This window comes from Pogona vitticeps, chromosome 6, assembly GCF_051106095.1.
Source record: "Pogona vitticeps strain Pit_001003342236 chromosome 6, PviZW2.1, whole genome shotgun sequence".
Lineage (NCBI taxonomy): Eukaryota > Metazoa > Chordata > Lepidosauria > Squamata > Agamidae > Pogona > Pogona vitticeps.
In genome coordinates this window covers 3,960,181-3,985,516 of record NC_135788.1, presented here as the reverse complement: position 1 = coordinate 3,985,516, position 25,336 = coordinate 3,960,181, and the positions used below count along the sequence as shown (strand labels likewise).

At 40.9% G+C, this 25,336-nt stretch overlaps 1 protein-coding gene across 7 annotated transcripts in view; it reads left to right on the top strand.

The window, feature by feature from the left end:
- Positions 1-23,429, top strand: part of NKTR (natural killer cell triggering receptor) — a 38,351-nt gene extending 14,922 nt beyond the window's left edge. For 3 of the 7 annotated variants that reach the window (XM_020814761.3, XM_020814763.3, XM_078378295.1), the window contains 11 exons: positions 9,347-9,376; positions 10,428-10,573; positions 11,554-11,779; positions 12,286-12,438; positions 14,144-14,231; positions 15,015-15,160; positions 15,912-18,785; positions 19,020-19,115; positions 19,404-19,463; positions 20,346-20,450; positions 21,920-23,429. In XM_020814761.3, the coding sequence (XP_020670420.3) occupies positions 9,347-9,376; positions 10,428-10,573; positions 11,554-11,779; positions 12,286-12,438; positions 14,144-14,231; positions 15,015-15,160; positions 15,912-18,785; positions 19,020-19,115; positions 19,404-19,463; positions 20,346-20,450; positions 21,920-21,998 (4,003 nt within the window). In that variant the 3' untranslated portion in view covers positions 21,999-23,429. Of the gene's footprint in view, positions 1-6,151; positions 6,367-9,346; positions 9,377-10,427; positions 10,574-11,553; positions 11,780-12,285; positions 12,439-14,143; positions 14,232-15,014; positions 15,161-15,911; positions 18,786-19,019; positions 19,116-19,403; positions 19,464-20,345; positions 20,451-21,919 lie in introns of those variants that run through there. The other 4 variants (XM_078378296.1, XM_078378297.1, XM_078378298.1 and 1 more) reach the window with 3 other exon arrangements.
- Positions 23,430-25,336: the final 1,907 nt, after the last annotated feature.

Sequence of the window (25,336 nt, the reverse complement as noted above, 5' to 3'; positions counted from 1 at the left end):
TACTTTGGGGTTGAGCCTTTCACATTACAGGTGCGCAAAGTACACACTAAAAGAGTTTTTTTTTCATACAGTTTGAAGCCTTCAGACATGTTTTGAACTGCAAAAGTAGTCTGCTTGGGAAGATTTTGTTATAGAATTTACCATGAATGTTAGGGTGAAGTTAACAAACTGTTCTCCTAGTTATTCTTCTTGATTTTTGTTTGTGTGTGTTTCAGTATACTTCCTGTTTCCTGCTAAGATACTTTCCATTATTAACATTTTACAAAAATACAACCTTGATTCACTCTCGACTTTCTTTAAGAGAAGGGTTTTCATAGATGTTTTAAGAATTGTAGTGGAGACTACTCTGGTCAAATCAGTGCAAACTTTACCATCTTTCTTGATGGATGAGAATGAATGGCGCTTCACTGCCTTGTTAAAGGAGTATATATTCCAGAAGGACTAGACTTCTTTCTGTCTGAAGAGAGGTCTCTGCTGTCATTAAATAAGGTTCAGATAAGAGGCAGATTTAGGTTTTCCTAAAGAATGCCCCAAAAATGGAAAGTAAACACATAACTTTAAAATGAAGAATTGGGACTTTATTTTTCCTTGTATTTTATTGGGGGGGGGGAATGTAGGCTTTTAGCGAATCCTAGTTTGGTGGAAAGGTGGCTTCTTTTGAAACTCGAGATTAATATAAATCACATCTGTAGTGCTGAACAAAAGTAGTTTGTTCACTACCTTTTTTGCACCCATCTTTGTTCATACTCTTCCATTTTTAAGCTTATCTGAACTAGAAAAATTGCTGCTACTCTAGCTGAAAAATTACATTGGTTAGGAAGCTACTGATGGGCTCTAAAGTTTCTTTCCTATTATATTTATAATAATAGCTTTTGTCATATAGGGCAGCTCTTAACAGTAAAATTTAACATTAAGTAGTGTAAACAGTTGGCTGAATTCTCTAATCCTTTTTTATAATAAGTTTGTATTTCACCTACTGTCAGATATTAGGGGGAACTAATTTTGTGTAGATGGAACTGATTGATTTTAGTCTCTTTTGTATTTGTAATTTTTAATCTTTGTGTTGAGGGTTGGTTCAAAACAAATAATGACATATTCTTGGTGTTGTGTGAACAAGCCCTAATCTGTTGAAACAGGCTGAAATGTGTGATGTGAATAAGAGATTGGGTGTGCATGGGTGCTACACAATTCTTGTTTTCATTTATGCTAGGAGAAGTGGGCAGTATTGACACTGTAGGTTTCAATATATGAAGCTGGCCAGGACATTTTCTTTAAAGCAAGAGTTGAGTGTTCTGGAATTGAGCAAACAGGAGCAATTATGAACAAGTTCCACACCGTTGCTGGTCAGATTCACAAGGTCTTCCTTAGTGAATCCACAGCTTCACCAAGCCACATTGCATCTGAAATGGCCTTAGTCCTCTGGTCACAAAGGCAGCATGAGGAAGAGTAGGGTTACCTAGAGGCATAGCAGCTGCTTTTGTGTCCTTTATGAACAAGGTTAGAGGCCAAAGATTCTATCCAGATATATGTTGGGAGGCAAATTCTGCCAAGTATGGCCCTTCCAAGAAATTCCTGGCTTTTGTGGCTGAAAATTTTCTCCTACAAAAAGTGGAGAAAGAAACCAGAGGAGTTGCTATCCTTGACGATTTTGACCAACAGAGGTGGCGTAAATGGCAGTAAGGGAAAATCTAGGCGAGAGTGACCATGTCCTTCTAGAATTCTTGATTTCAAAGGAAATGAAAGCAGAGTGAAGCCACACACATCTGCTGGATTTTTAAAAAAGCCAATTTTAATAATCTCAGAACAAAAATAAGGAAAGTCTCATGGCAGGTGATCCTAAAAGGAGTCCAAGAAGGGTGGGAGCTTCTAAAAGAAGAAACGCTAAAGACACAAGTACTGTACAAGAATTCCAACAAGAAAAAAGGGGGGAGGCAGCAAAAAAGGCCAGTGTGGCTTCACAAAAAGCTCAGAGAGGACCTAAAACCCAAAAAAGACATGTACAGGAAGTGGAAAGAAAGTGAGGCCACCAAGGATGAGTGCAGACAAGTAGCAAGGAAATGCAGGGATGGCATTAGGAGGGCAAAAGCTGAGAATGAGCTCAGGTTAGCTAAAGACACTAAAAGCAATAAAAAAGCACTCTTCAGTTATGTGACTAGCAAAAGACAGATAAAAGAAATAGTGGCAGAGCTCCGCAATGGAGATGAACAATGATAACAGAGGACAAAGAAAAGGCAGAGGGGCCCAATTCCTATTTTAGCTCAGCCTTTTCCCATAAGACAGACTATGAACTTTGAAACAAATTGGACAGGATTGCAGCTGGAGATTGATAAACAAATAGTCAAGGAAGACCTTACCACCTTGAACAAGTTCAGATCTCTAGGGCCGGATTGAGCATGGGGTTGGACTTAATGGTCTTGTAGGTCCCTTCCAACTTCACTTTTCTATGATTCTATCTATGGTCCCCATGGATTAGCCATCAGGAACACAGGCTGCTACTTATTTGTAAGTGTTCCCCTCTTACTAGCTGTTTCCACTGAACTCACAAACAGTATTTTAAGCCCCCTGCCTTGTTTTACATGTTCTCACCCAAGATTACTTTTAAACTGAGATTTTTTAAAAAATCCTTCTGACTTTTTGTGTGTGAGCTAAGAAACATTTCGAGATGCTTCATTTTTTCACTTTTTGGTCAAGTCCATAACATTAACCATGATTTCCAACCATGATGGGCAAAATGTAGGACAGTAAGAAATAATGATGCAAGAAAAAGACTCAATATCCATGCGGGAACTCAAATTTTGGCATAATGTTTGAAGACTGTAATTTCATGTTTAAAAAAAACAATTCCCCAAATATTTGGTAACCCAGTCTGCAGTGTGTACAAGGTCTACAAATATGAAGGTTGCCACTGATCCTTCGGCTTGTCAATTATTCATTGTTAGACCAGATGTGTATGATCAGTCATTGGGTACCGTAGGTTGAATGAATAGAAAGTGAGGGGGAATGTATGAGAAAATAACAGTTCAAAATACCATCTTTCCCCTCAGGACTGATTTTGAAATGAATTCTTTATGAGGTCCTTCTGTAGAACATATTAAGGGTGAGGAGTCATATTCAGCCAAGAGACCAGCTTGCCCCCAGACTACCTTCCCGGGGACTGGATTTCCTCCACTTCTAATGTCTTGTTCATGGAACAAGGGTCTGTCCCACCTTTTCTATAAAAATATATTGGAGGATAGGCTTTGAGGGGCAGTTTGGGTTAACAGGCTCCAGGCTGAACATTCTCCCTCTTTTGCTTGGGCTATTCAGCTATAGTTTGTGGGGTTGAGTATAAGGAATCACCACATCTGGGTGTAATCCTGAAATATAATATACCCTTGTACCAATGAACTTATTTTTCTCCTTTTCTCCCTCTTCTCTTCAAGCGCAGTCATGAGATCAGAAGCTTTTGTTTCAGATTAATTTTAGATTCCTATATATGAACCCCAAACTGACTAGAAACAGCAATGACTGCCAAAAAGTTCATTCTAAAATCTATTCTGAGGCGATGATACCTTTGTTAGGCACAAAAAGTGTATGCATTGTTTTGAGAGTAATTTGTCTACATTTTGATGCTTTTTTGTTAGCCCAATAAAAAAAATGTCACCTCGGTATGGATTTTGGAATGTGTTTATACCTAAAGTAAGACAGTTGGATGAACTGTGACTGGAGGTTCTTTTTCCCATTACACATACATAAGATTAAGCACGGTTTGTGTTTAGGTGATGTGCTACCAGTTCTAAAAATGGAAGAGGAAACTTCCTAACTATACTAACATTAAACTAACATTACATCCAAACCAGCCTAATTCATTGTTGTGTAATTTGAGAGACCGAGATACATGGTGACTACAAGCACACATACCCCATGCAGCTGGCCACACCGGTTGAGCTTTAAAGCCAGCTATAGCAGAAGTTGTGAGAAACATGGGTAGACATTCAAAAAGAGCCTGTCATTTTGTGTTTGTTCAAGTCCAGAAGCCAACAAATTGGGGCTGAGATACAAAGGACTGTGTGCTAACATCTGCATCCTCTAAAGCAGCTATGGCATGCGTGCCACGTCTGGCACACAGAGCCCTCTCTGTGGGCACACGAGCCGTAAGTCGCTGTTGAGAAATACTTCCCCGTCCTTCGATCCCGGATTTTGGCACTCCCTTCTGGTGGTGCAGTGGTCCAGTGGAGGGGTGCAATGGTCTAGCCCAATGAAGGATTGGAGGACTGTTAAGTATTTCTTTGTTAATACCGCCCATAGGAAAAACAAACAAACAAGCATTTAACCCTTGCAGTGCAGGAGCAGTTGCTTTTCTAAACTAGCACTTTTAATTGGAGTGTTGGCACTTTGGAATAAATAAGTTGATCATGTGTTGCAGTTTGGGCACTCTGGCTCAAAAAGGTTCACTGTCACTGCTCTAGAGAGTTTTCACAGTCCCTTGGTCACACAGGTGCACATTCCTCACGAGCAACTCCAGAAGGTCAAGGCCTGAGAAAGTAAAGGGTCTGTGGATAGACAGTCCTATCTCTGTTAATAGAAAAAAATTCTACTCACGTCCTAAGGTGGACTGTAAAATCCTGGGTAATATTTTCTATATACTTTTGTGTCTCAGTGCTCCAGTTTAATGGACTGAGCTTCAGTACTTTTGTGCATTTCAGGAAATGCAGTTTTTCAGTAAACTGGCCAGGTTCCACAGTTTAAGGCAGGTGGCCAGTCTCCAGAGACGGTGTGTGGACTGGACTTTTCCCCACCCTGGACATAAGGCCAGTGTTGTTGTCTACCCAAAACAAGGAGAATTGAAGAGAGTTCCAAAAGTAGTTAATTTATAAAGCTTCGACCAAGGTTGTGTTCATAGGAGACATGAGTGCCTGCAAGCCCTTGAAATGCCTATAGTAATATTCTGGGGTATCAGTGAAATAGCATATGAATGAGATAGTATGGACCCAAATAAGTCTGCCATCAATCCTGTGGTGTTCCTTTTGGCTTCAGTTGGTAAGGAATTTATCCCAGTAAGGTAAAAGAAGGGAATTTATGCAAACATGCAACCCTTATGTGGTTAAGGTTTTGCTTCTGAGTAATTGGAATTATTAGCAGCTGTTCCTGTTCTGTATCTTCCTCTAAAACACAAGCTGGGAAAAGTAAAGCAATTTTTTAGGTGATAGAGGTACTTTTACTGGGGAATGTGTAGGTTTTGTGTTTCAGCTTTGTTACTTCTCACTTTAGACTATCATTTGGGGAAAATTCTACTAAGAAAAGTGTGAAGGGGTGGGGTTGTGCATCTGGAATTTATGGTGACAAAACTGTTTTTTAATTCTCCCTTTTGTGAACTGATTAATCTCAATGTATAAGGGCTTTTTTGTGTGTATTTGGCCCTTTTCACCACTTTTCTCCACTATATTAATGAATCGTTAGTAATATTAACCTACTTACACTTAACTTTCTATAGAGCATTTGTCTCTGTGATTTCATGCAATGCAGGTCTTACAGTAAATGGGAATTTTTTTTAGAAAAACCATTACTTCCGTAGATGAAGAGAACAGCATCACTGGTACTAAATTTTTGTAGCAATTGGCCTTTTTACTAATCGGGATGTACTGAACCTGCAAGATGAAGGATGTCCACAGGGTTTATGGCTATGCATTGGCGTTTATATACTAGTTACAGAGTTCTAAGAACAGACACGAGTGACTGGTTTTCTAACCCATAATCTAGTCTGCTCAGATCAGGGAGTGTAATCCTGCCCCCATTCATTGACTTTTGGGTGCGAGTTACACCTATGGAAATGAAAGTACGTATAAATACTTTGTGTACTACTTTGTGTCTGTTTTTCGGGAGTGGAGCGAAAAAGACCCTAACATGAGTTTTCTTAGCTACCAGTGAAAGTATAGGCCTGTTTATAACTTTTTAAATTAGAATATTATCCTTTTAGTGGTCTGTCACAAAGAAGTTGAATGGCCTGTTTACCTTCAGATGGCAAATCACTTAAACTCTAGACAGATGTGGGATTGCATTCTTTGCAGGGAAAACACAGGAAGGAATAAATTTGCTCTGCTAGGCAGAGGGCTTAAGACTTCAAAACATACTCAAGACATATCTTGCCTGGTATAACTTTGAACGTGCTGTGAGTTTCCAAATATGAACCTAAAGAAAATTTAGAGCCCTGTTTTTAAAAAATGTCCTCGGTTTTGCATACCCTTTGAAAACTGCATTCACTTTGAAAAAATATTTTAACTTTGTATTAAACTTAGATTCCATTTTGTCTGGAATTGTACTACAATTTATTTCTTGCCATTTTTGTGTAAAATTTACAGAAACAGTGTTACATCGTGCGCTCCAAAGGTAATGTCTCATTCCTCTAAGGCTGTGTTTTTTCTCTTCTTTCTTTCTCTCTTTCTGTCTTTCTTGTCCTTTTCTGATCATATGTGCATTAAATCTTGTGGTGTTGAAGTTCTTTGGAGGGGGGTGTCTAGTGTCAGCTTTGAAAGAGACTGTGTGTCTTTGGGAAAATACTCTTAAGCCAGGAATATAAGCTAGCTTCATTCAAGGTTCTGTTTCAAGATGCACTATCGAATTTATCAATGCTTTATAAAAGACTAGTTATTTCCTGGGAAAAGAGCTTTTCAAGGGCTATGGAACACAACATTTTCTAAGAAACTCTTCCTTAGGAGAAGATTATACCTACAGCTCTGAAAAATTGAGAGATGGGTCTGTTACCAACTTTTCATCTTAACTGGTTGTGCAGTAAACTTCCTGTGGAAATAATGTTGGTCAAAAATACCTTGGTTGTCCAGATATCTACCAATTCAGATACAAATTTCCATGGTGTTCAACATGTAAAACATGGAATGAGGAATGTATTTGATAATACTTACTCTTTCACTTGTTCAAAGGCACAGTTCAGTTTTGTCTCCCACACTAGCTTTTTGACCATTTATATTTGTATGGCTACACAATAAAAAGACACAGAATTCTCTTAACTATGGATTAAGTAAAAATAATATGTTATGGTGACTCCTAATGGGCAATTAGCTTTCAGACTTACGGTTGGTGTCTGATACGATTTTTTCTTTCTGAGTTACTGCACCTCCTGGTCACTTTTTAAGGAGTTCAATTCAAGGTTTTCAGTAACCTACGCGGTAGTTCCTAGTATGCAAATTGCTTTGCGATGTTACGTCTTATTCATCTTAAGACCCACTTTGCTGACTTGGTCCCATTTTATAGTTATGGGAACTGAGGCCCAGGGGACATGCCTGAAACAACCGAATATATCCCATGGTTGGAGTAACATTTGAACTTGTGGGCCCACATTCTGTAGAACTGCCTAGCAACCTTGATTATTTCACTAAAAGCCAGTTCATAGCATTACCTTTTGGGAAGTTGGTTGTACATTGCCATGCAGTTAGACCCAATGGTAATCACACCAGAACAAATGTATAGGGTGACTCAGGACCAGCTATTCTACCAGTTAATGTGGTGACCCATTTTGTTCCTCCTTTGTAGAAAGTTCTACAATGCATGGGTTGCTGAAGTATATGTTCCGTGTTCACTTTTTTTCCTGTGAAAACTGAGCATATGCATCAAGTGTGATACTTCCTCATCTTTCAAAACATTCATGAAATACAGCCTTTTTGTTTTCTAGCCTTAAGTTAACTTTGAGCAACACAAACCCTTCTGTTTTTATTTCAGCGAGACCGTAATAGAAAGGGGTGCAGGTTTCTCCTCTCCATGTCAAACATGCCACTGCCGTCTGGCTTGTGGATCAGCCCAATGTTCTTTCCAGATTTGGAATGTGTATAGCTAGATGGACAAACTCCACATTTCCTTTTCTTGTAAGAAAAAAAGGCAAGGGCTTTCTTCACCATCATTCAGCCAGTGTTCCCAAACCAGTAATGATTTTTTGATGCGGCTGTCAGGACCAGCCAAGGAGTAGGAACCCCGTGGTAACAAACCTGCTAATTTATAGGAAACATAATTACAGGAATACACAATTTACCTAGAGTAATAGACCACATGTTTCATAGGCTCATCAGAGTTATGAAATCTGGAGCACTCCTTGTTTCTTTTTTAGCTACAGAAATATACTGTGTGGTATCAAGAAGAGATCAGGATCACACTTGGGAGTGTAATTTTATCTCTGAAGCTGGTGGTTCTTTCCTTTTCCAAAGCTTGAGTAGAACTTCCCTTTTTAGAGATGGGGAACATAGCTTCCTGTATAACTGTTGGATTGTACGAGTGAAAAGGGCTAAATCATGACTTTTGCCATGTTTAGATGAATTAAATTTAAAACATATTTACTTCCAGTTCCAACTTTAAAACCTCTGTTAACTAAGACAGATTGCATGAATAAGTTGAAACAGATGCTATTCTAGAATTGAAGTACATACTTTTTAATGTTTGGGGTACAGTAGACTGACTGGATCTTCCTTCAGTTTCCCTTGGGATTTTGTCATGGCCTGCCTACAAATCATTTTGAAAGTTGTTCTAATGTGTTTTGTTCCCCCACCCTACCCCAAAGTATCCTATTCCTTCTCCAAAACAGAAATATTTTGAAGACGCTCCAGGTGTTTCAGATGATGATTTTCATTATTTTTAAGAAGCTAGAAGTATTTCAGCAAATACTGGTAGTTAATCCAGAATTCCAGAGATTTAAATTTAGCTTGCGCATATGACTGTTAAATTGCAGCACACAATCACGTCATGCAAATAAATGACAAAGACGGCATTTCAGTACATGCTTCAGTCGTAGCCCACTGAGCTTAGTGGGACTTCCTGAATGAGAAGGCATTTATAGGTTTGTACTGTAAGCCTGTGCGCCATTTGGATTGCAGAAACTGATTTTATGCCTCTCTTATGTCTAAAAGATTTGACAGCTAAGAGCTGTAGTGTACAGTGATGATAATATTGTCAGTATATAATGTATTGTGATGTGTCAGATTTGAGTTTTATGTAGAACAACACAAGCATTGTTGCAGTAGTTAAAATATGTGCACACCCAATTAAAACGTGTCTAATTTCAGCCATGGTGAAACTGAAATGTTGTTCAGTTTATATGCACTGCATGCCTTTCATATTAATCAGCCAAAAAATCAAAACAAAAAACTGAAGTGTGGCTTTATGTTGTAATGTTAATCTCTACTAAAAATATAATTTAGTCCTTTCGTTTATCATGCATACAAGGGTAAGGTACAAAATTAACTGCTCTGCTTTTTCTTTCTTTACTTTTTTTGTTATATGTACCATTCTGCCTTTTACCTCCTCATCTGAACACCTGGTTTTTTTCACAAAAAATAATCATCTCATGTATGTTGATGTTAAGCAGAACTACAAAGCCTGCTCCTCATCTTGATGGGTAAGAAGTACTTCTTTATAATTTTGCACATTAAAAGAATCTGAGCTCAGTCAACTGGAAGTCTCTCCCAATAATGTGGCAAGTGGAAACTGAATTTTAATCAGGAAGGTGCAGATGCAAATCCATGGCCTGTTATGAAATGCGTTTGACGACAGGACAGGACACTTTGACCAGTCATCCCCCCCCTGCCCCCTTAAGATGTATCATAGAGGGACAAAGCGCATAAAAGTAGGATAGGGAAGCTGGGCAGGCATGTACACAAGGGTGAATTTTTCACTGGTAGAGCAAAGTAAGCAAATAGGAGGATCGTTCTTGTTTTCTCAATTTTAGATTGCTATGTACACAAGAAATTTCAAGTGTTTTTTGTATATGGTGAGCACAGGAGACCTTCCAGTGAAAGTAAAAAAGAACTTGAACTCTGAAATATTTGGAATATCACTTTCTTTAAAGTTTCTGAAACAAACTAAACCTGTATACTGTATTTTCAAAGGCTTTCCCGGCTGGGATCTGATGGTTGTTGTAGGTTTTTCGGGCTGTTTGGCCATGTTCCAAAGGTTTTTCTTCCCTAACATTTTGCCAGTCTGTGTGGCTGGCATCTTCAGAGGACAGGAGTCCTCCACCAGAACATAGACAGAATTCTAACTCCTGTCCTCTGAAGATGCCAGCCACAGAGACTGGCGAAATGTTAGGAAGAAAAACCTCCGGAACACGGCCAAACAGCCCGAAAAACCTTCAACAACCAAACTAAATGTGTATTTTTATTTTAAAAAATACTTATTTTCAAAAGCCTGTTATAATCCATCAGTGTGATTAAAATCAGGTAACGTGTGACTCTATGTATGTCTTTGGCAAAACAATGGTCAGCTGTACCAAAGTATGAAATTCTGACCCTGCATTTTATACAAGAGTATGAAAATATTCTTACTCCTTTCATTTTAAAAAGGCTGAATGTTCTTTTGTGAGAATGACATCAGCTGCACAAAGAGGTTAGTCCAATAAAAGTTTTCTTTTATGTAAACCAATATGCTCTTTGTAACTTGTATCTCTACAGTGTACATGTTGTCTTTGGATTAGTTATTTCTGGGTTCGAAGTGATAGAACAAATAGAGAATCTGAAAACTGACACTGCCAGTAGGCCCTATGCGGATGTACGAGTTATTGACTGTGGAGTCCTGGTTACAAAATCTGCCAAAGATGGTAAGCCTTTACAGTCTTTCTTGCAGTGGTTAGGAAGAAAGATAATTCATATCGGGACGATAAATTTTGCAGGATTCAGTTTGCATTAGAATTTTAAAGTGTGCTTTCTATATGTGTTTTGATCATATATCCATTTTATTACATTTTACACAGTTTGGTCACACTTTTTTGCTTTTTGGGGGGAGGTCACATGATGTGATGGTAAATATTGAATTAAATAAGTCTGGTAGGCTGCTCATCCATTCACATTAATGGAAGTAAGAAAATTAAACATCCATTTCAGTGATAATGCTTTGATGACAAAACAGATTGAAGGATTACTGTTCCTTTTTCTGTGTTTAAACGTCTGTAAAAATAGGACCTTTTCATGAGGTGGCTGTCTACGTTGAATTTGTTTGCTCTGCAAAACAAGGTCGCTTTCTTACTCTGGTGTCCTTCAGAAAATGATAGACAACAGCTGCCATCCTTTCTGGCTATTGGCCATGCATGCTGTGGTTGGTGAGTGTTGCAGTACAGCTGCAGCCTCCACCAGATTGAAGAGAGTGGAGAACTAATAAATTATTTGCCACACTGTCTTAACTATCAGCAAAATTTGTGTGCTATAGCTTGTAAATCACAATCCCAAGGTAACTCATTATGTCTCTGGTTATATCCATGCTGATTATGAATGTAAATGAGCAAGCCCCATAGCACAGTGGTTAAACTGCAGTACTGTAATCAAGGCTCTGTTTGCAACCTGAGTACAATCGTGAAGGGCTCACGGAGGCTGTTTGAGGTTGACTCAGCCATTCATGCTTCTGAGGTCGCTAAAACAAGTGCTCCCTTTGCTTGGGGCGGTGGGGAGGAATGTTCCTTGCCTATGTTGTGAATCACCTAGAGAAGGGCTCCAAGCACTATGGGGTGGTATATAAGTCAAAACAATAAACAGATAAATGAACATTTTGCAGAAGCAATAATAAAAATGTATTTTTCACCCTAAGTGCTGGAGAAGAAGAGAAGGGTCTCCACTCACTCAGAAGAATCAGATAGCTCCACCAGCAGTTCCTCTACTTCGTCAGAATCGTCGTCAGACAGTGAGTCTGAAAATGAGAGAAGCAGGAGGAGAAAACGCAAGAGAAGAACCAAAGTTAAGCAGTCACGGAAGCGAAGGAGGGAGGAAAGAAAGAAGGAGGAACCCAAGAACAAACGGATGTCAGGCCAAAGAAGGTACATTTTCATTAGAAGGACTGAGGAAGTTTATCTATCTCTGCTGGATTCAGGAATAGGTTTTTGAAATGCTTAGCCAATTAAACCAAAGCTAATGACAGTGAAAGGAGTTCCCCCAACTCAAGTCGAGCCTCCAATCATGCATTTTGGAAACTGTAAAAATGGCATAAAGAATTCTGTGGCTGTCAGAGCTTCTGAAGTGATGTTGTTGCTTTTTATGTATATCCACACTAAGGAGCAAATCATTTGTAGTTATCGGAAGAGTTATTTGGAAAAGTGAATTGTGTAGACTTTATTGAATTTAGGAAGGTGAACATTAACTGAATTGTCTGGAAATTCATTAGTAGGGTGTTTCATGTGGGGGAGGTGGGACCCTTGGTTTGCTAAAAGAGTTTAAACTAAACTCTGAGATGTATTCCATCACGTAGGTACTCACATTTAAATTTTCCAAAACTTGTGAAGCTGTACCGTAAAGGTGTGTGAAAAATTATTCTTTTTCCATCCAGCCACTCCGAGAGAAGCGAAGCGAATGACAAATCAGTAGATTTGAATGCAAAGAGAGATAAACCTGTTGTCCGTCCTGAAGAGATTCCTCCAGTGCCTGAAAACAGATTTTTGCTGAGAAGAGATGCGCCCATTGCAAACGCAGAACCTGAGACGTATGCAGCCAAATTTTCTTTTTTTCTCCATGTTCCTCCTTAGTGGGAATGTTCTCATCCAATAACTCTTGATCTGAAGATGTGTTTCCTGGTCATAGTGTTCGTTGTGGATCCCCTTGATTTGCAATATATACATGGCAGGCACTCAATGCACACATGCTTGTATTTGGGAGGAAATGCGTGCTGATAATACCCAGTGGTTGGGAAATTGTACTTTACATTTAGGGACAGAAATCTTTTGTTCCTTAATGAAAAAAAAAGTTGTATCTAGCCAGGTATCTTCTTTCCAATACTAGCCGGCACAAAGTGCCATTCAGAGAAACAGTCATGACACAGAGCGCAGGCCAGTCCTGAAGTATTGTTCCGCTGCCATGTTTTTTAACCTGCATTTGGGGTACCGTTAGATTTGGAGATGCCCTCAACATGAACTGTGTGTATGTTGGTCATCATAACTTTTTCATGTGGCCGCCCATTGGGATCTCATTGACAACTGAGAAAACAGAATACTGGACTGGATTGGCTTTTGGTTTGATTTAGCTCAGCTTCCGTTCTTAATTTACCACACACAGATGTTTTAATGCATGCGCACACACAAATAACAGTGAGATGTCGAAAAAGCCCGAATGCCTTCAGTTCTTAGAATGTTTAGCCTATACCTCTGGTGAAACCAGCTGTCTGTTAGTTGTAGTTACTCCAGTCTTTTGTGGCTTGTACGTGCTGTCAAGTCACTTCTGGCTTACATCAGTCTTAATAGGGTGTTCAAGAAGCTGTTAACTATTTTCACCTCCCAGGGAGTTCTGATGGCCGATTAAGGGATTTGAACTCAGATCTCCTTAGTGCAGTCTGAAACTGTCCAGTACACCACAGTGGCTCTCCGCTCTGATCCTTATGACATATGAAACATAGCTCCACCTAATTTCGTGTCTGGATCCTAAACTTTGAGACTGTTTTTTCATTAATTCTGAAGAGGCCTAACTCTTAATTCTAAGCAGCCTTTTCCCCAGTAGTTGCATGCCATCTATCCTGATAATCAGCACAGATTATTCTAATGTCAGCAGTAGTTCCCCAGCAAATCTGTCTCAGGTAATGAAAAATCATAGTAAGTAGGACAAGGAGAAGTCCTGAAGCAGGTGCTGCTGGCATGAGTCCAGTCCACAGGAAGTTCTCTTGTCTGTTGGAAAGTTTCCCTCTGGGCCTCAGGGAGTGCTGCCTTGCGGAACGTTAGCAGCCATTCTTCATTAGAAACTCATTTACCAGCCAGCATCTTTAGGGAAGAAGATGGCACACAGTCAGTTCCATAAAGGGATTTCCTTCTTTGGAAGGAAATATCAGCCAAGCCTGTCATATCCAGTTAAGGAGACCGGTCCAAGCGGCCAGATGGCGCAGTGGGTCTCCAGAGTGCGACAGCGTATCCAAATCAGGAGCTGTAGAAGCTTGTTTAAAATATTGGATGAAAATTCCATAATTCTTGGGAAAGGAAAAGGCTGCTTTTTAGACATTCCACAGTCATATATGTGTTGTGTGCTACCTGTGTTTGTGACTGAACAGTAGATCATCTGAATAAAAGCAGAGGGAGGCAGTCGTACATAATTGCTTGAGTCACATGCTCAGCCTTGTCCTTATTTTGCCTTGTGATTACAAAAAACAGATTGATATTTTTTTCAGTGCTGCTTTCCTTATATCTGCATCATTCTTAATATTTAAGGAAGCCGCTTGATGTAGCACCTGTTTTGACTGATCAGAAGCCCTCAGTCTCTAAATCTGGAAGAAAAATCAGAGGGAGAGGCACAATAGTATGTTCTTCATATTTCTTTTCACTTCAGACTTTGTAACTTTATCTGAGAGTTTTACTTGAGCCAACCCGCTTGTTGTCTTGCCTGTTTGGCTCGTTAACAATGGTCATTAGTAGAATTCCTGCTTCTCCTTGACTTGGGGTGGGGGCAGTCTGTTAAAAAGGTGGAGAAAATCATGTGTGCCTATGGTGGGTTTGAGGTAGGTAAGAGGAATGGAGGAAATGCTGATTAAGTGTTAATCCTATTAGTTTATCAGAGAAATGGCAAGGGTCCAGATAAAATTAAGAACCAAAAATATTTGATGCTGGAAAAGAGTGGTGTATGTTGAAAATCTTTGGTGTTGTTTTTTTAGGACAAGGCTTAATACAGTTTGCATACCAGCAACAGTATACCAAAGGGAAGTTGTGGTCTTTTATTGGATCAGCTGGTTAAAGATATACAGGCAAGCTATTCAGCCACGTGCTGTTTATTAGCGTGGGCTTTGGGAGGAAGAGTAAAAAATGAACAACAATTAAATGATGTTAAATGTCTATATCATCTTTTTTATGGCAAGATAGGCTTCTCTTAACGGAAAGAATAGTGTGCTAAAAGCTAGCTGGACAAAGAAGTGAATATGGGACAAAAAAAAGCAGAATTAAGTTTTTTTTAAATCGCAGTAGGTGTAAAAGTGCAATATTTAGCTAATTCAGCTTCACCATTGCTAGGCTATAGGTTCTCCCATGTAAAAGTCTCTTTTCTGAGTTCTATGGGGCTCCAATCTTATAATTGAATGTATTTTTCCAGCGATACCATACACCACCCCATTCTCGCTCATGTTCAGAATCTGATAATGATGGGAGCAGTGAAACTCCACCACACTGGAAAGAAGAAATGCAGAGATTAAGAGCCTACAGGCCACCCAGTGGAGAAAAATGGAGTAAAGGGGACAAGTAAGATTTTGCTAAGAACATAAAGCTCTCTTAAGTGACACCTGTCCTTTAATATGGCTACTTCATTCATAAAAGCACAGTAGAAAAATTAAAGTACTGTCAACTACAGAGAGTATAAAATAGGGTAGGCATCATGTGATCCATGGGCTGCATATAGCCACCTAGGGGATTAACTGGTGTCCAAAGTATTTCTCTTGTTTTTGTGGGGAAAATGGCCAGGTTTTGTTCCTGGGAGTTTTCATGAGTGGCGGTTTTCAGTTTGGAGAAAATGGGGTGGGAATAGAAATACCTATACAGGGCCTTCTGTTTACACTGAGCAAAAAAATCATAGGCTGAAAATGTGGCCTAGGTTTGTTGGTGGGGTCAAGCCTTCTGAGATCTCCCACCCTGGCATAAGACATCTGTTGCAGTTGCTGTCTAGATGTGTTTTATTGTGCTTCTTTAATTTTTCTATAGTACAAGAAAGAAATTGGGGGCTGGATGAGTAGGGGAACCTTCCTTGAAAGCTTTGCATTGCAGCTAAATGTTATCTTGAAATTGCATCTTAAGTACCCTTTAAATATGTAGACAATCCGGTAACCTCTGTTTATTCACTCTGATGTGACTGTATTCTGTACCTTGATTTCTCTGCCTTGGGTAAAAAGAACCTCTTTACCTGTGCCCTAAGTGCCATGGAATTTGTGTTTTAAGAAAATGGCCCCACAAACCTAATAGTAAGGATTTCCATTTATTTTACTGGTTTGTTTTTTAGGCTGAGTGATCCAGGAAAGGGGGATGAAAGGAGCCTGTCCCAGAGGTCAAGGTCTTGGTCCCATAATGGTTACTCAGATCTAAGTAGCGCAAAATATGTTGGGTACCAGAAAAGACGTCGGAAAGAAAAGAAGGCGAAGCACAAAAAGAAGGCCAAGAAGCAAAAACATTTGAAGAGACACAAACAAATTAAAAAGAAGAGATTGTCACCTTCCACAGAAATGGACTCCTCGCCTGCTTCTGCTAGAAGGACAAAATCGCCTAGTGAACGTGAGCGGGCATCTCATTCTTCCTCGCTAACTTCTAAGGACGACTCCTCTAGAAGAAGCTGGTCTAAATCGGAGAGAGATAAGCAAAGTTCATTGTCTTTGTCAAGCAGAGATTCCCGATCCTACTCCAGGTCCAGATCTAGGTCTGGTTCCAGAAGAGGTTCTAAGTCAAGAATGGCGTATAAGTCGTCTCGGTCTAGGAGCAGATCTAGATCAAGATCAAGGTCTAGCTCAGCTTCCAAGCCTCTGAAGATGGTGTCCACTTCACCCAAAAATGCTACCGCTCATCTAAATGAATGCCCGCCAGTTAAGGTGGAGCCTGTGAGAACAGCCTTGCCACAGAATGATAAAGTGGTGATACAGCCTGTGATTACAGAAAGTATTCCAGTTATACCCCTAAGTGACAGTCCTCCACCATCCAGATGGAAACCTGGGCAAAAGCCATGGAAACCATCCTATGAGCGAATTCAGGAAATGAAAGCCAAGACCACCCTTGTAATACCTACTCAAACGACCTACCTTGTGGAAAGTGTCAAAGCCAGTGGCTCCACCTCTTCATACAATAAGCGACGGAAGAGTTCAGATAGTGACCGGAGTGATTATTCCAAAAACCAGAGTGACAGAAGTTCACGTAGTTGGCGAAGGTCAAGAAGCAGAACATCTCGAAGTAGATCCTATTCCAAGTCTTACTCACGATCAAGAAGTCCATCCAGTTCAAGGTCTCGGTCAACAGTTAGATCCCATTCAGTGAATAAATACCCCAGCGACCAGTCGTGCTACAGTGGGTCGTCCTCTTACTTTTCTCTAAGTGAGGATGACCGGCAGAAAAGCAAAATCAAATCTGACTACAGAGAGAAACATGCTCAGCTGTCAAAGAAAAGGCAGAGTAGTTCTGAAAGCACTTTGCCTTATGCCAAAGACACGAATTCTCCGAAGCCAGGAAGGAGTGCAAGTAGGTCATCCTCCGTGTTCTCCACAGATAGTGAGCAGCTGGCAAAACCACAGCCAGCCCAAGCCAAAGGGCAGGTGCAGCCGGACAAACAGAATGGGAAACAAAACAGAAGCAGCCCCACCTTGGATGGTCAGGAAGAAAAGCCTCCATCTGAACAGGGGGGCAGTGATCATTCGAGAAAAAGAACTTTGAGGGAGAAATCTGAGTCTCCCAAAAGTGGTCAGAAAGCGAAAAGAAAAACCCGTTCTGGCAGTAAGTGGGACTCTGAATCGAATTCAGAGAGAGGTGGCAGCAGAAACAATAAAGAAGAGTCAAGATTGTCTTCTGGTAAGGAGGAAGGCGAGGCCACGTCGGACTCAGATACAGATCCTGATCTTGCCAAGCGTAACACAAAGTTAGATTCCTTTTCTGGCGTACCGAAGCCAGACAAGCAGTCTTCCCTTTCTGAAACGGAGAGCTCTCGTTCCCATTCAGGTGCAAGAGGAAAATCAAGAAAGCAAAAGCATGGTTCCAAAAAGAGCCTCAAAAAAGGGCACTCCAAAAAATCTAAAGAGAAGTCCAAGGGCAAAAAAGAGAAGAAACATAAGGCTCCGAAACAAAAAGAAACATTTCACTGGCAGCCTCCGCTGGAGTTTGGCGAAGAGGAGGAAGAGGAGGAGGGGGACGTGGCTGTGAAGCCGGAAGCAAAGGGTGAAGGAAAGAAGCCAATCCTCGTTGACGTTAAAGATAAAAATGAAGATCAGAATGTGGGAAATGATAAAATGGCGAAAGATGAAAAAAGGGACGATGAAAAGCTCCACAAGCAGAATACAATCTCGGATGAAGCTGCAGGTCCTACATCCCCTGCTAAACAACTTAGTAGAGATGATGGCGGACAGTCTTCTTCAGCGCTGGATAAAAACATGGATCCTTCTGAAAGTGCTGATGCCACCAAGGTGAAGAATGACAGCGAAGGGGATGTCACCCTGATGGATGACATGGAGATTTGCACTCCAGATCATAATTCCCCTGTAAAGGTTGATGTGGAGCTTTGTCCGGTAAGTGTGAAGGTGAACTTAAAGGATATTAAAATTAATAAGAACACAAAGGGACACAGGAGTTCTGAAATGGAATGCGCAAAACAGAGCGTTGCTGTTAAAGAAGATACCGAAACAAAAGAAGGCAACCGAGGAAAAGAGAAAGAGAGATCCCAAGCTCCCACTGTTGCTGCTGCTGCTGCTGTCGAAGGTGTGTTGAAAACTGAAACGGCTGACAGTGCACCGAGCAGCGTGGTGGATCATAAATGGAAACCCTTGCAAGGTGTAGGGAACCTCCAGGTGGGCCCCATTGCAGGTCCCAGCACTTCTGCAGAAACCAAAAGCGTAGCCTCGTCCTCTGAATCGAAACCACAAGTTTTAAGGATAGAAATCAAAAGCAAAAACAAAATCAGACCAGGTTCTCTGTTTGATGAAGTAAGAAAGACAGCCCGGCTTAATCGGAGACCCAGGAATCACGAGAGCTCTTCCGAGGAGGATTCTCCCGCCCGAGAGAATAGTCAGTCGAGAAGCTGCAGCCGATCACGAAGCCAGTCCGAGCCGACCTCCAGGCATAGAACCAGATCCCTTTCCTATAGTCGTTCCAGGAGTCGCTCCAGAAGCTCCACTGACTCATACAGGTGAGTGACGTGGGCAGGTGGGCGGCGTAGCTGTTTCTAGGAAGCATGGCTGTACACGTGCTTCCTTGATCATTTCCTCTTCACACCTGCTCGCTGCTTTGTCTCTAGACGTCTCAGGAAATCTTACCCTGTTTATCTGTCTTGTTTATAGTCTACCTTTCTCCTGATGAGCTGACTTAAAAAGCGGGTCTCATTTTGGCACAGCTTTTCAATGCATGCACTTTACATTTGTAGGTCGCGGAGCTACACGCGAAGCCGGAGCAGGGGATGGTACAGCAGAGGCCACTCAAGGAGTCGGAGTAGTTCCTATAATAGTGGCAGAAGTCATAGGTAAGTAGCCAGAAAAGGGAAGGGTAGGAAAGAGAATGATCGCAAAATTTAGTATGTGGGGTTGGAATCAGCCAAAAGCCACAGTTAGTTTTCTTTCTGTCTCTGATGGTGTGTAGATTGACAGGCTTTTTTTAAACTTTCAGTAAATAAGTTTATGCCAGCTGAAGGGAATGATCATAATGGTCTTTAATGAAAAATAAAGATTAAGATTGTCTTTTTGATGATTAAAAAGCGACTTCATTTTCAGCATACCTCTAGGAATTCTGACATTCTTTTCTTATTTGATAGCCGAACATATAGTAGAAGCCGATCAAGAAGCAGTTCTTACGATCACCGTAGTAGATCAAGGTAAGCTAAGACAAAGATCACTTTTTAAAATGAGTGTAGTAATGTATTAATAAAAGGAATATGTAAGCAGTACAGTGGTTAGATGGATTTGAGGCTACTACCTTTACAGCCAATGTACAATTAAATAATATGTCTATATTGGTGGAGTGAGAGAAACTGGAAACATAAGTGAATATAGTAGCTTTTTAAAATTCCTTCCTAAATACAGCTCAGTTTTAAAATACCCTGACATCCAAATACAGTGGTGCCTCGCTAGACGATGATAATCCGTTCCACTGAAATCGCTGTTTTGCGAAATCATTGTCTAGCGAAAAGCATTTCCCCATTGGAATGCATTGAAACCTGTTTAATGTGTTCCAATGGGGTAGAATCGTTGTCTAGCGAAGATCGGCCATAGGAAAGCCGCTTTGCGAACTGCCGATCAGCTGTTTAAATTGCTGTCTTGCGAAGCTTAGGTCCCGAAAACACCTGTTTTGCGAGTGCGGAGGAAGCTGTCAAAATCGTTGTCTAGTGAAAATCGGTTTGCAAAGCAGGGACCAAACATTGTCCAGTGAAATTCCCCCATAGGAACCACTGTTTTGCGAATTGCTATAGCAATCACAAAAAGTCAATGTCTAGCGAAAAAACTGTCATGCAGGGTAACTGTCTAGCGAGGCACCACTGTATATCTTTGGTTAAGTAAATCAAGATTTGATGCCTGTTACAAGAAGAGAGAACTGAGAATGCACCATATATTTGTAAAGGATTGGGGTTTTTTTTTCAGAAGGAAGTTGGTTGTTAAGTTTAAGATTATGAAAACAGTTTTCTATCCAGCCTTAATTTTTAACAGTTCCTTAGGGAAATAACAGGCATTGTTAAACCATTTTTTTTCGCTCATAAAAGCAGGTCTTATACCTATGACAGTTACTACAGCAGGAGTCGCAGCCGAAGCCGAAGCAAAAGGAGTGACAGTTACCACAGATCTCGCAGTTATGACAGGCGGTCCAGGTATGTATCAGAATTGCTAGACTGCTATCTGGAATCCCAACAGACTTCCTTATAGACAACATGCAAATCTATCCCTGGTGTCCAGTTCTGACTCTGAAGTTTCAGTGCCTCCCACAACTGTGACACCAAAGAGAAGCAGAGAAGTGAGAGGGTTGAATGTGGAAATTTATTTCCATTGGCAGACCAGAATTTGGAGTAAAGAACTTTGGGTACATTGATCACAAATCTTCAGCAGCCTGCTGTTCTTGGGAACTGTCTTGCTTTCTTTTTAATTGGAAAGGAAGCTTGTGAGGAAGTCCATGAGAGCAGGATGTTTTCAGTGAGCCTCGTTTCCGTAGGTCTGCTCTAGCTGTCCAGATTTGCAGGAAGCATGGTTAGAGTAGGGCTACCTTAACAAGCAGGAAACAAGGCTTACTGATAGCTTCCTTCTGCCTCTCTTCCCTCTCTGCTGATTCCTCAGAAGGGAAGAGGGAAACCAATAGACCAGTGCATTAGGTGTAGGGAGGAGAGTATGTGTAACAGCTGCAAAGTGCAAGACTAATTTCCTCCCTTCTCTCTGCTGACTCCTGTGTGATTGGCTAAGCAAATTAACTCAAACTGTGGATTGGGTTTTTTCTGCTGTTTAGTCACACCCTGTGATAGTTTTATTTATTATTTATTTATTTATTTATTTATTGGACTTATATACCGCCCCATAGCGCTACAAGCACTCTCCGGGCGGTTTACAATTTTAATTATAAAGGCTACACATTGCCCCCCCAGCAAGCTGGGTACTCATTTTACCGACCTCGGAAGGATGGAAGGCTGAGTCAACCTTGAGCCGGCTACCTGGGATTTGAACCCCAGGTCGTGAGCACAGTTTTAGCTGCAGTACAGCGTTTTAACCACTGCGCCACGAGGCTCTTAAGACACGAGTTTTGTCCCCCCCCCTTTTTTTTCCTTTCTTTTTTTGGTAATTTTTGGTTCTCCGGCAATCTTAAAAATTGCAGAAAGCACCAGCAAACTGGTGAAGAGGAATGTCTTACCATTTTTACCCAAAAATAAAGGCAGGGTCTTATATTAATTTTTGCTCCAAAAATGCATTAGGGCTTATTTTCAGGGGACGTTTTATTTTTTTCATGTACAACCATCTACATTTATTCAAAGACAGTCCTGTCATCATCTTTAGGTTGCTGCACAAGGGTGGAGGGTGGGCTTTCACTTAACTGGGGCTTATTTTGGGTGTGGGGCTTCTATTATGAGCATCCTGAAAAATCATACTAGGGCTTATTTTCAGGTTAGGTCTTATTTTCGGGAAAAGAGGGTAGTAGCTTGTACTAGTTTCTATTGAACCTCAGTACTTGCTGTGGTAGCCACTGTCTTATCTAAAAGTGTATGCTGGTGCTGTTCTGCTTCATGTGAAAGGCCTATTATGCAAATGAAAACGTCCCAGCGGTTTACACCTTTGTTTGTCTTGCCTTTCCTTGCAGATCCTATGGTTCTGACAGTGAAAGCGACCGGAGTTATTCTAACAATCGAAGTCCCAGCGAAAGCAGCCGATACAGCTGAAAGCCTTTCGTTAAAATTATTGATTTTATTTAATACATTTTTTAAAAAAGATCCATGGGGTTTTTTGTGTGTGAATCCCCCCCCCCCGTGCTCCCAAGTATAAAACGGATGGATGCCTAACAAGGAGAGCTCTTATTCGTTAGAGCACAACTCTTACACTCTCACTCTTTCAGGGGTTAGATTGTAAACCATGAGATCGTGTTCATGAGGATTTGGATTTGCAGGTAACCTTATTTCTGGAGATAAATCTGCTCTAATCTCTAAGAATAATCTCTTAGCCTGTTTTGAAAAAGATCCTGGCAACCATGAAACTGTGAAGAATAATACTATTAGAAGTCTGTCTTCTCTGCAGTTGCTTAAAAGGCTTATCTTAGACACTTAAACTGATATATCAGTCTTGTGTGCCCTGTGTATACACAGTATAAGCCTGTACCCATATCTAGCTGGATTAAGGGAATTGAGGCAGGCCTTCTGTCCTTTTTCTTTCTCATTATTCCTTGTTAATGCAGAGGCAATGCAATGTGAGCTTTTCCCCCAAAAAAATACAAAATGCAATGTATAATAGCAAGTTCAAGTGCTAGCCCGGTAGCTCTTTCTTGAGTACTTTGAAATGTGACCTACATGTGCGAACTCCAGAAATGATGCTAGACTGTTCCCTTTCAATTCTGTATCCGGGCTTAAGAATGCTGAGGAAACGTTCTGGTTGCCTCCTGCATTTGTAGAAAGAGAAGTCAATAAAGCCTTGTGACACAATGTAGACTTTTATCATCCACGCTGCAGTGAACAAACATTTTACAAGAGAAGTTGCTGTTGGATTTTCTCATTGTCTCTGGTAGAGATGGCATGAACCGCCTTGGGCACTGCCTCGGAGGGGGAAACCTCTGGAGGCCAAGAAGCAAGCGGCAGTTCATGCCCACTCTAATCTTTGGTGTTGCGATCCCATCACATCATGATGTTCTATAATACTGTAAGATCTGTACTGTAGTTATAAAACAAAGGAGGGAGACTTCATTTCCAAAGTTTAATACCAAAAAGAGTATCAACAATGCTAGCAAACTGTCTAAAAATGGTTTACAACGACTGTTTTCAATTAAAAAACACCAAATTCTGTTGTAATACTTTGATCTAGCAGATTAACGGTCCATTTGTACATCAGAATTTCAGAATACGGAAACATTTTGTATTAAATGATTCTTTTTTAAAACAAAATAAATAGCCATTGAATAACTGGGTAAAATAGAAGGGGAAAGTGCTGCCTGTATGTGTAGTGGTAATATTGAATTTTTAAACTTTCTATAATTTTGAGATGCTGTACATTTCTAAATGTTTAAAAACAAATTTGTTTTGGTTAGGAACCAAAAGCTGTACATTTCAAAAGGCTTTTCTTTTTTTTCTTTCAATGCAATAAATGAATGAATCACTTAAGGGTTAGATATTTCTCACTTGATGTTTTCCTTCTGCATTTTATCTTTAACTCAGAAATAAACCCGGGATAATAGAACTAAGTTTTTCAGTGCTGTATGGTTAGCTCCTTTAAAGAGACTAGACTTTAATTATAATTGAAATGTAAACGTATATTTATTAGTTAAATTTGTATCTTACATTTCCTCCAGTGAACTCAAGGCAGAGTAAGCAACTCATCTTTCTTCTGCTTTGTTATATTTCATCCTCTCAACAACCCTGTGAGGTAGTTCATGCTGAGAGTCAAAGAATAGCCTGAGGTAATCAGTAAGTTTCATAGGCAATGGGTTTTGTTGTTCTTTTTACTCCAAATCGCAAAATTCTTCATTCTGGAGCCATACCTGCAGAACCTTGTTTTTGCTCACCTGGAGGAAAGCTGAGCTCCAGCCTGGCTTCCTCTTCAGAAAGGAAGCTGTCCCCATGCTTGCCTAGCCCTTCTCCAGTTGAGCCACATTGGGTGTCTCTATCCATGGGTCTGGCAAGAGGTTCACAGCATGGAGAGTGCAGCAGGGATTTGCAGTCCAAATACTCTGAACAGCACGCACTATTTGCAGCTGGACTTGGGACTTCCAGAGTTCATCGTTCCCACCCCTGCAGTATATCATGGCCCTTACAGTCTCTCAAGGATGTTTTCCATAAGGTTCCAGGTTCAGTCCTTAGTGTCTTCAGGTGGTGTCTGTGATCTAGGAGTTCTCTCCTTGTCTGAGAAAACCAGCTTTCCCCAACCTGTTGCCCCCTAAATGTTTCAGACCACAGCTTCCATCATCCCAAAACGCTGGCCGTGGTGGGAGTTGTAGCCCAGCACAACTGGAGCTTGGACCTTCCATTTCTTGTTGGTCTGCAAGGCTTTTCTGCCAGAACCATTGTAGCTAATGCAGTCCAACCAACTCCGGACAACCACAGTTTTCCCCCTCCAATTTTCTCCCATTTACCTTTCCCCCTGCCTGCTGATTCCCATTCCCTTGCTGTATCTCATTCCCCTCAGTGTCTGTGGTCTTCCTGCACCTACACAGGTCTTGCCTCAGCAAAAATGTCAAGTTCGCCTTGGTGCGCTAAGGTTAAAGTGTGACTATTTGGCTTTGGGTCCCTGAGCAGCAGTTGGACTGTTGGCAGACATTCCGTTCCACACCCTCAGTTCAACTGTCCAAGCAACGCAACAGAACATAACAATGCCTCAACAACTCTGGGGCAGCTTTGATCCTGTCACAACCCCAAGACTGGTTGTGGACCCAAGGTGGATTTGATCTTTTCCTGGCAATCCTCAGATTCATAATCTTAATACCAAAGCATGTTGATGATACCGTTAGCACAGGGAAGACTCTGGAGATCTCTGGGTGGGACCCACTCCAGCCATCAAGGTGGAAAACCAACTGGACCTTTTTACATCCCCAGGAAGGTAATTTCTGGTCACCTCTTGCCTTCCAGAGGGATCAGCTAAGTGTTCCCAGTTAATACACAGCCCCAAAATTCTGCAGGGCACCAAGCTGGTAGAGTCTGCAGTAAAATAATTTATCTCATTTTCCATAATACTTTTCTTCCTCTATCAGAAAAGCCTAGTTTCCTGACAGTAGCATAAGAATAGCCTTGACATTTGCAGCTCCGATGCAGTTTAACATCATGCCTGATATGCGCTCGTTACATTTAGTGGTGACCCTTTTGATAGGTTCGGGGTATGTCTGCCAGCTTGCCAGGTATTCACTGAGTGGCGGGGTGGGCTTGGGGGTTGGAAGCATTTTCAGAGAATCAGAATAATCAAGTTGAAAGGGGCTGCTAAGGCCATCAAGTCCAACCCCCTGCTCAAGGCAGGAATACCATCAAAGCATATCTGCCAGGTGATTATCTTAGGTTTTTCTTAAATGCCTCCAGTGTTGGAGCAC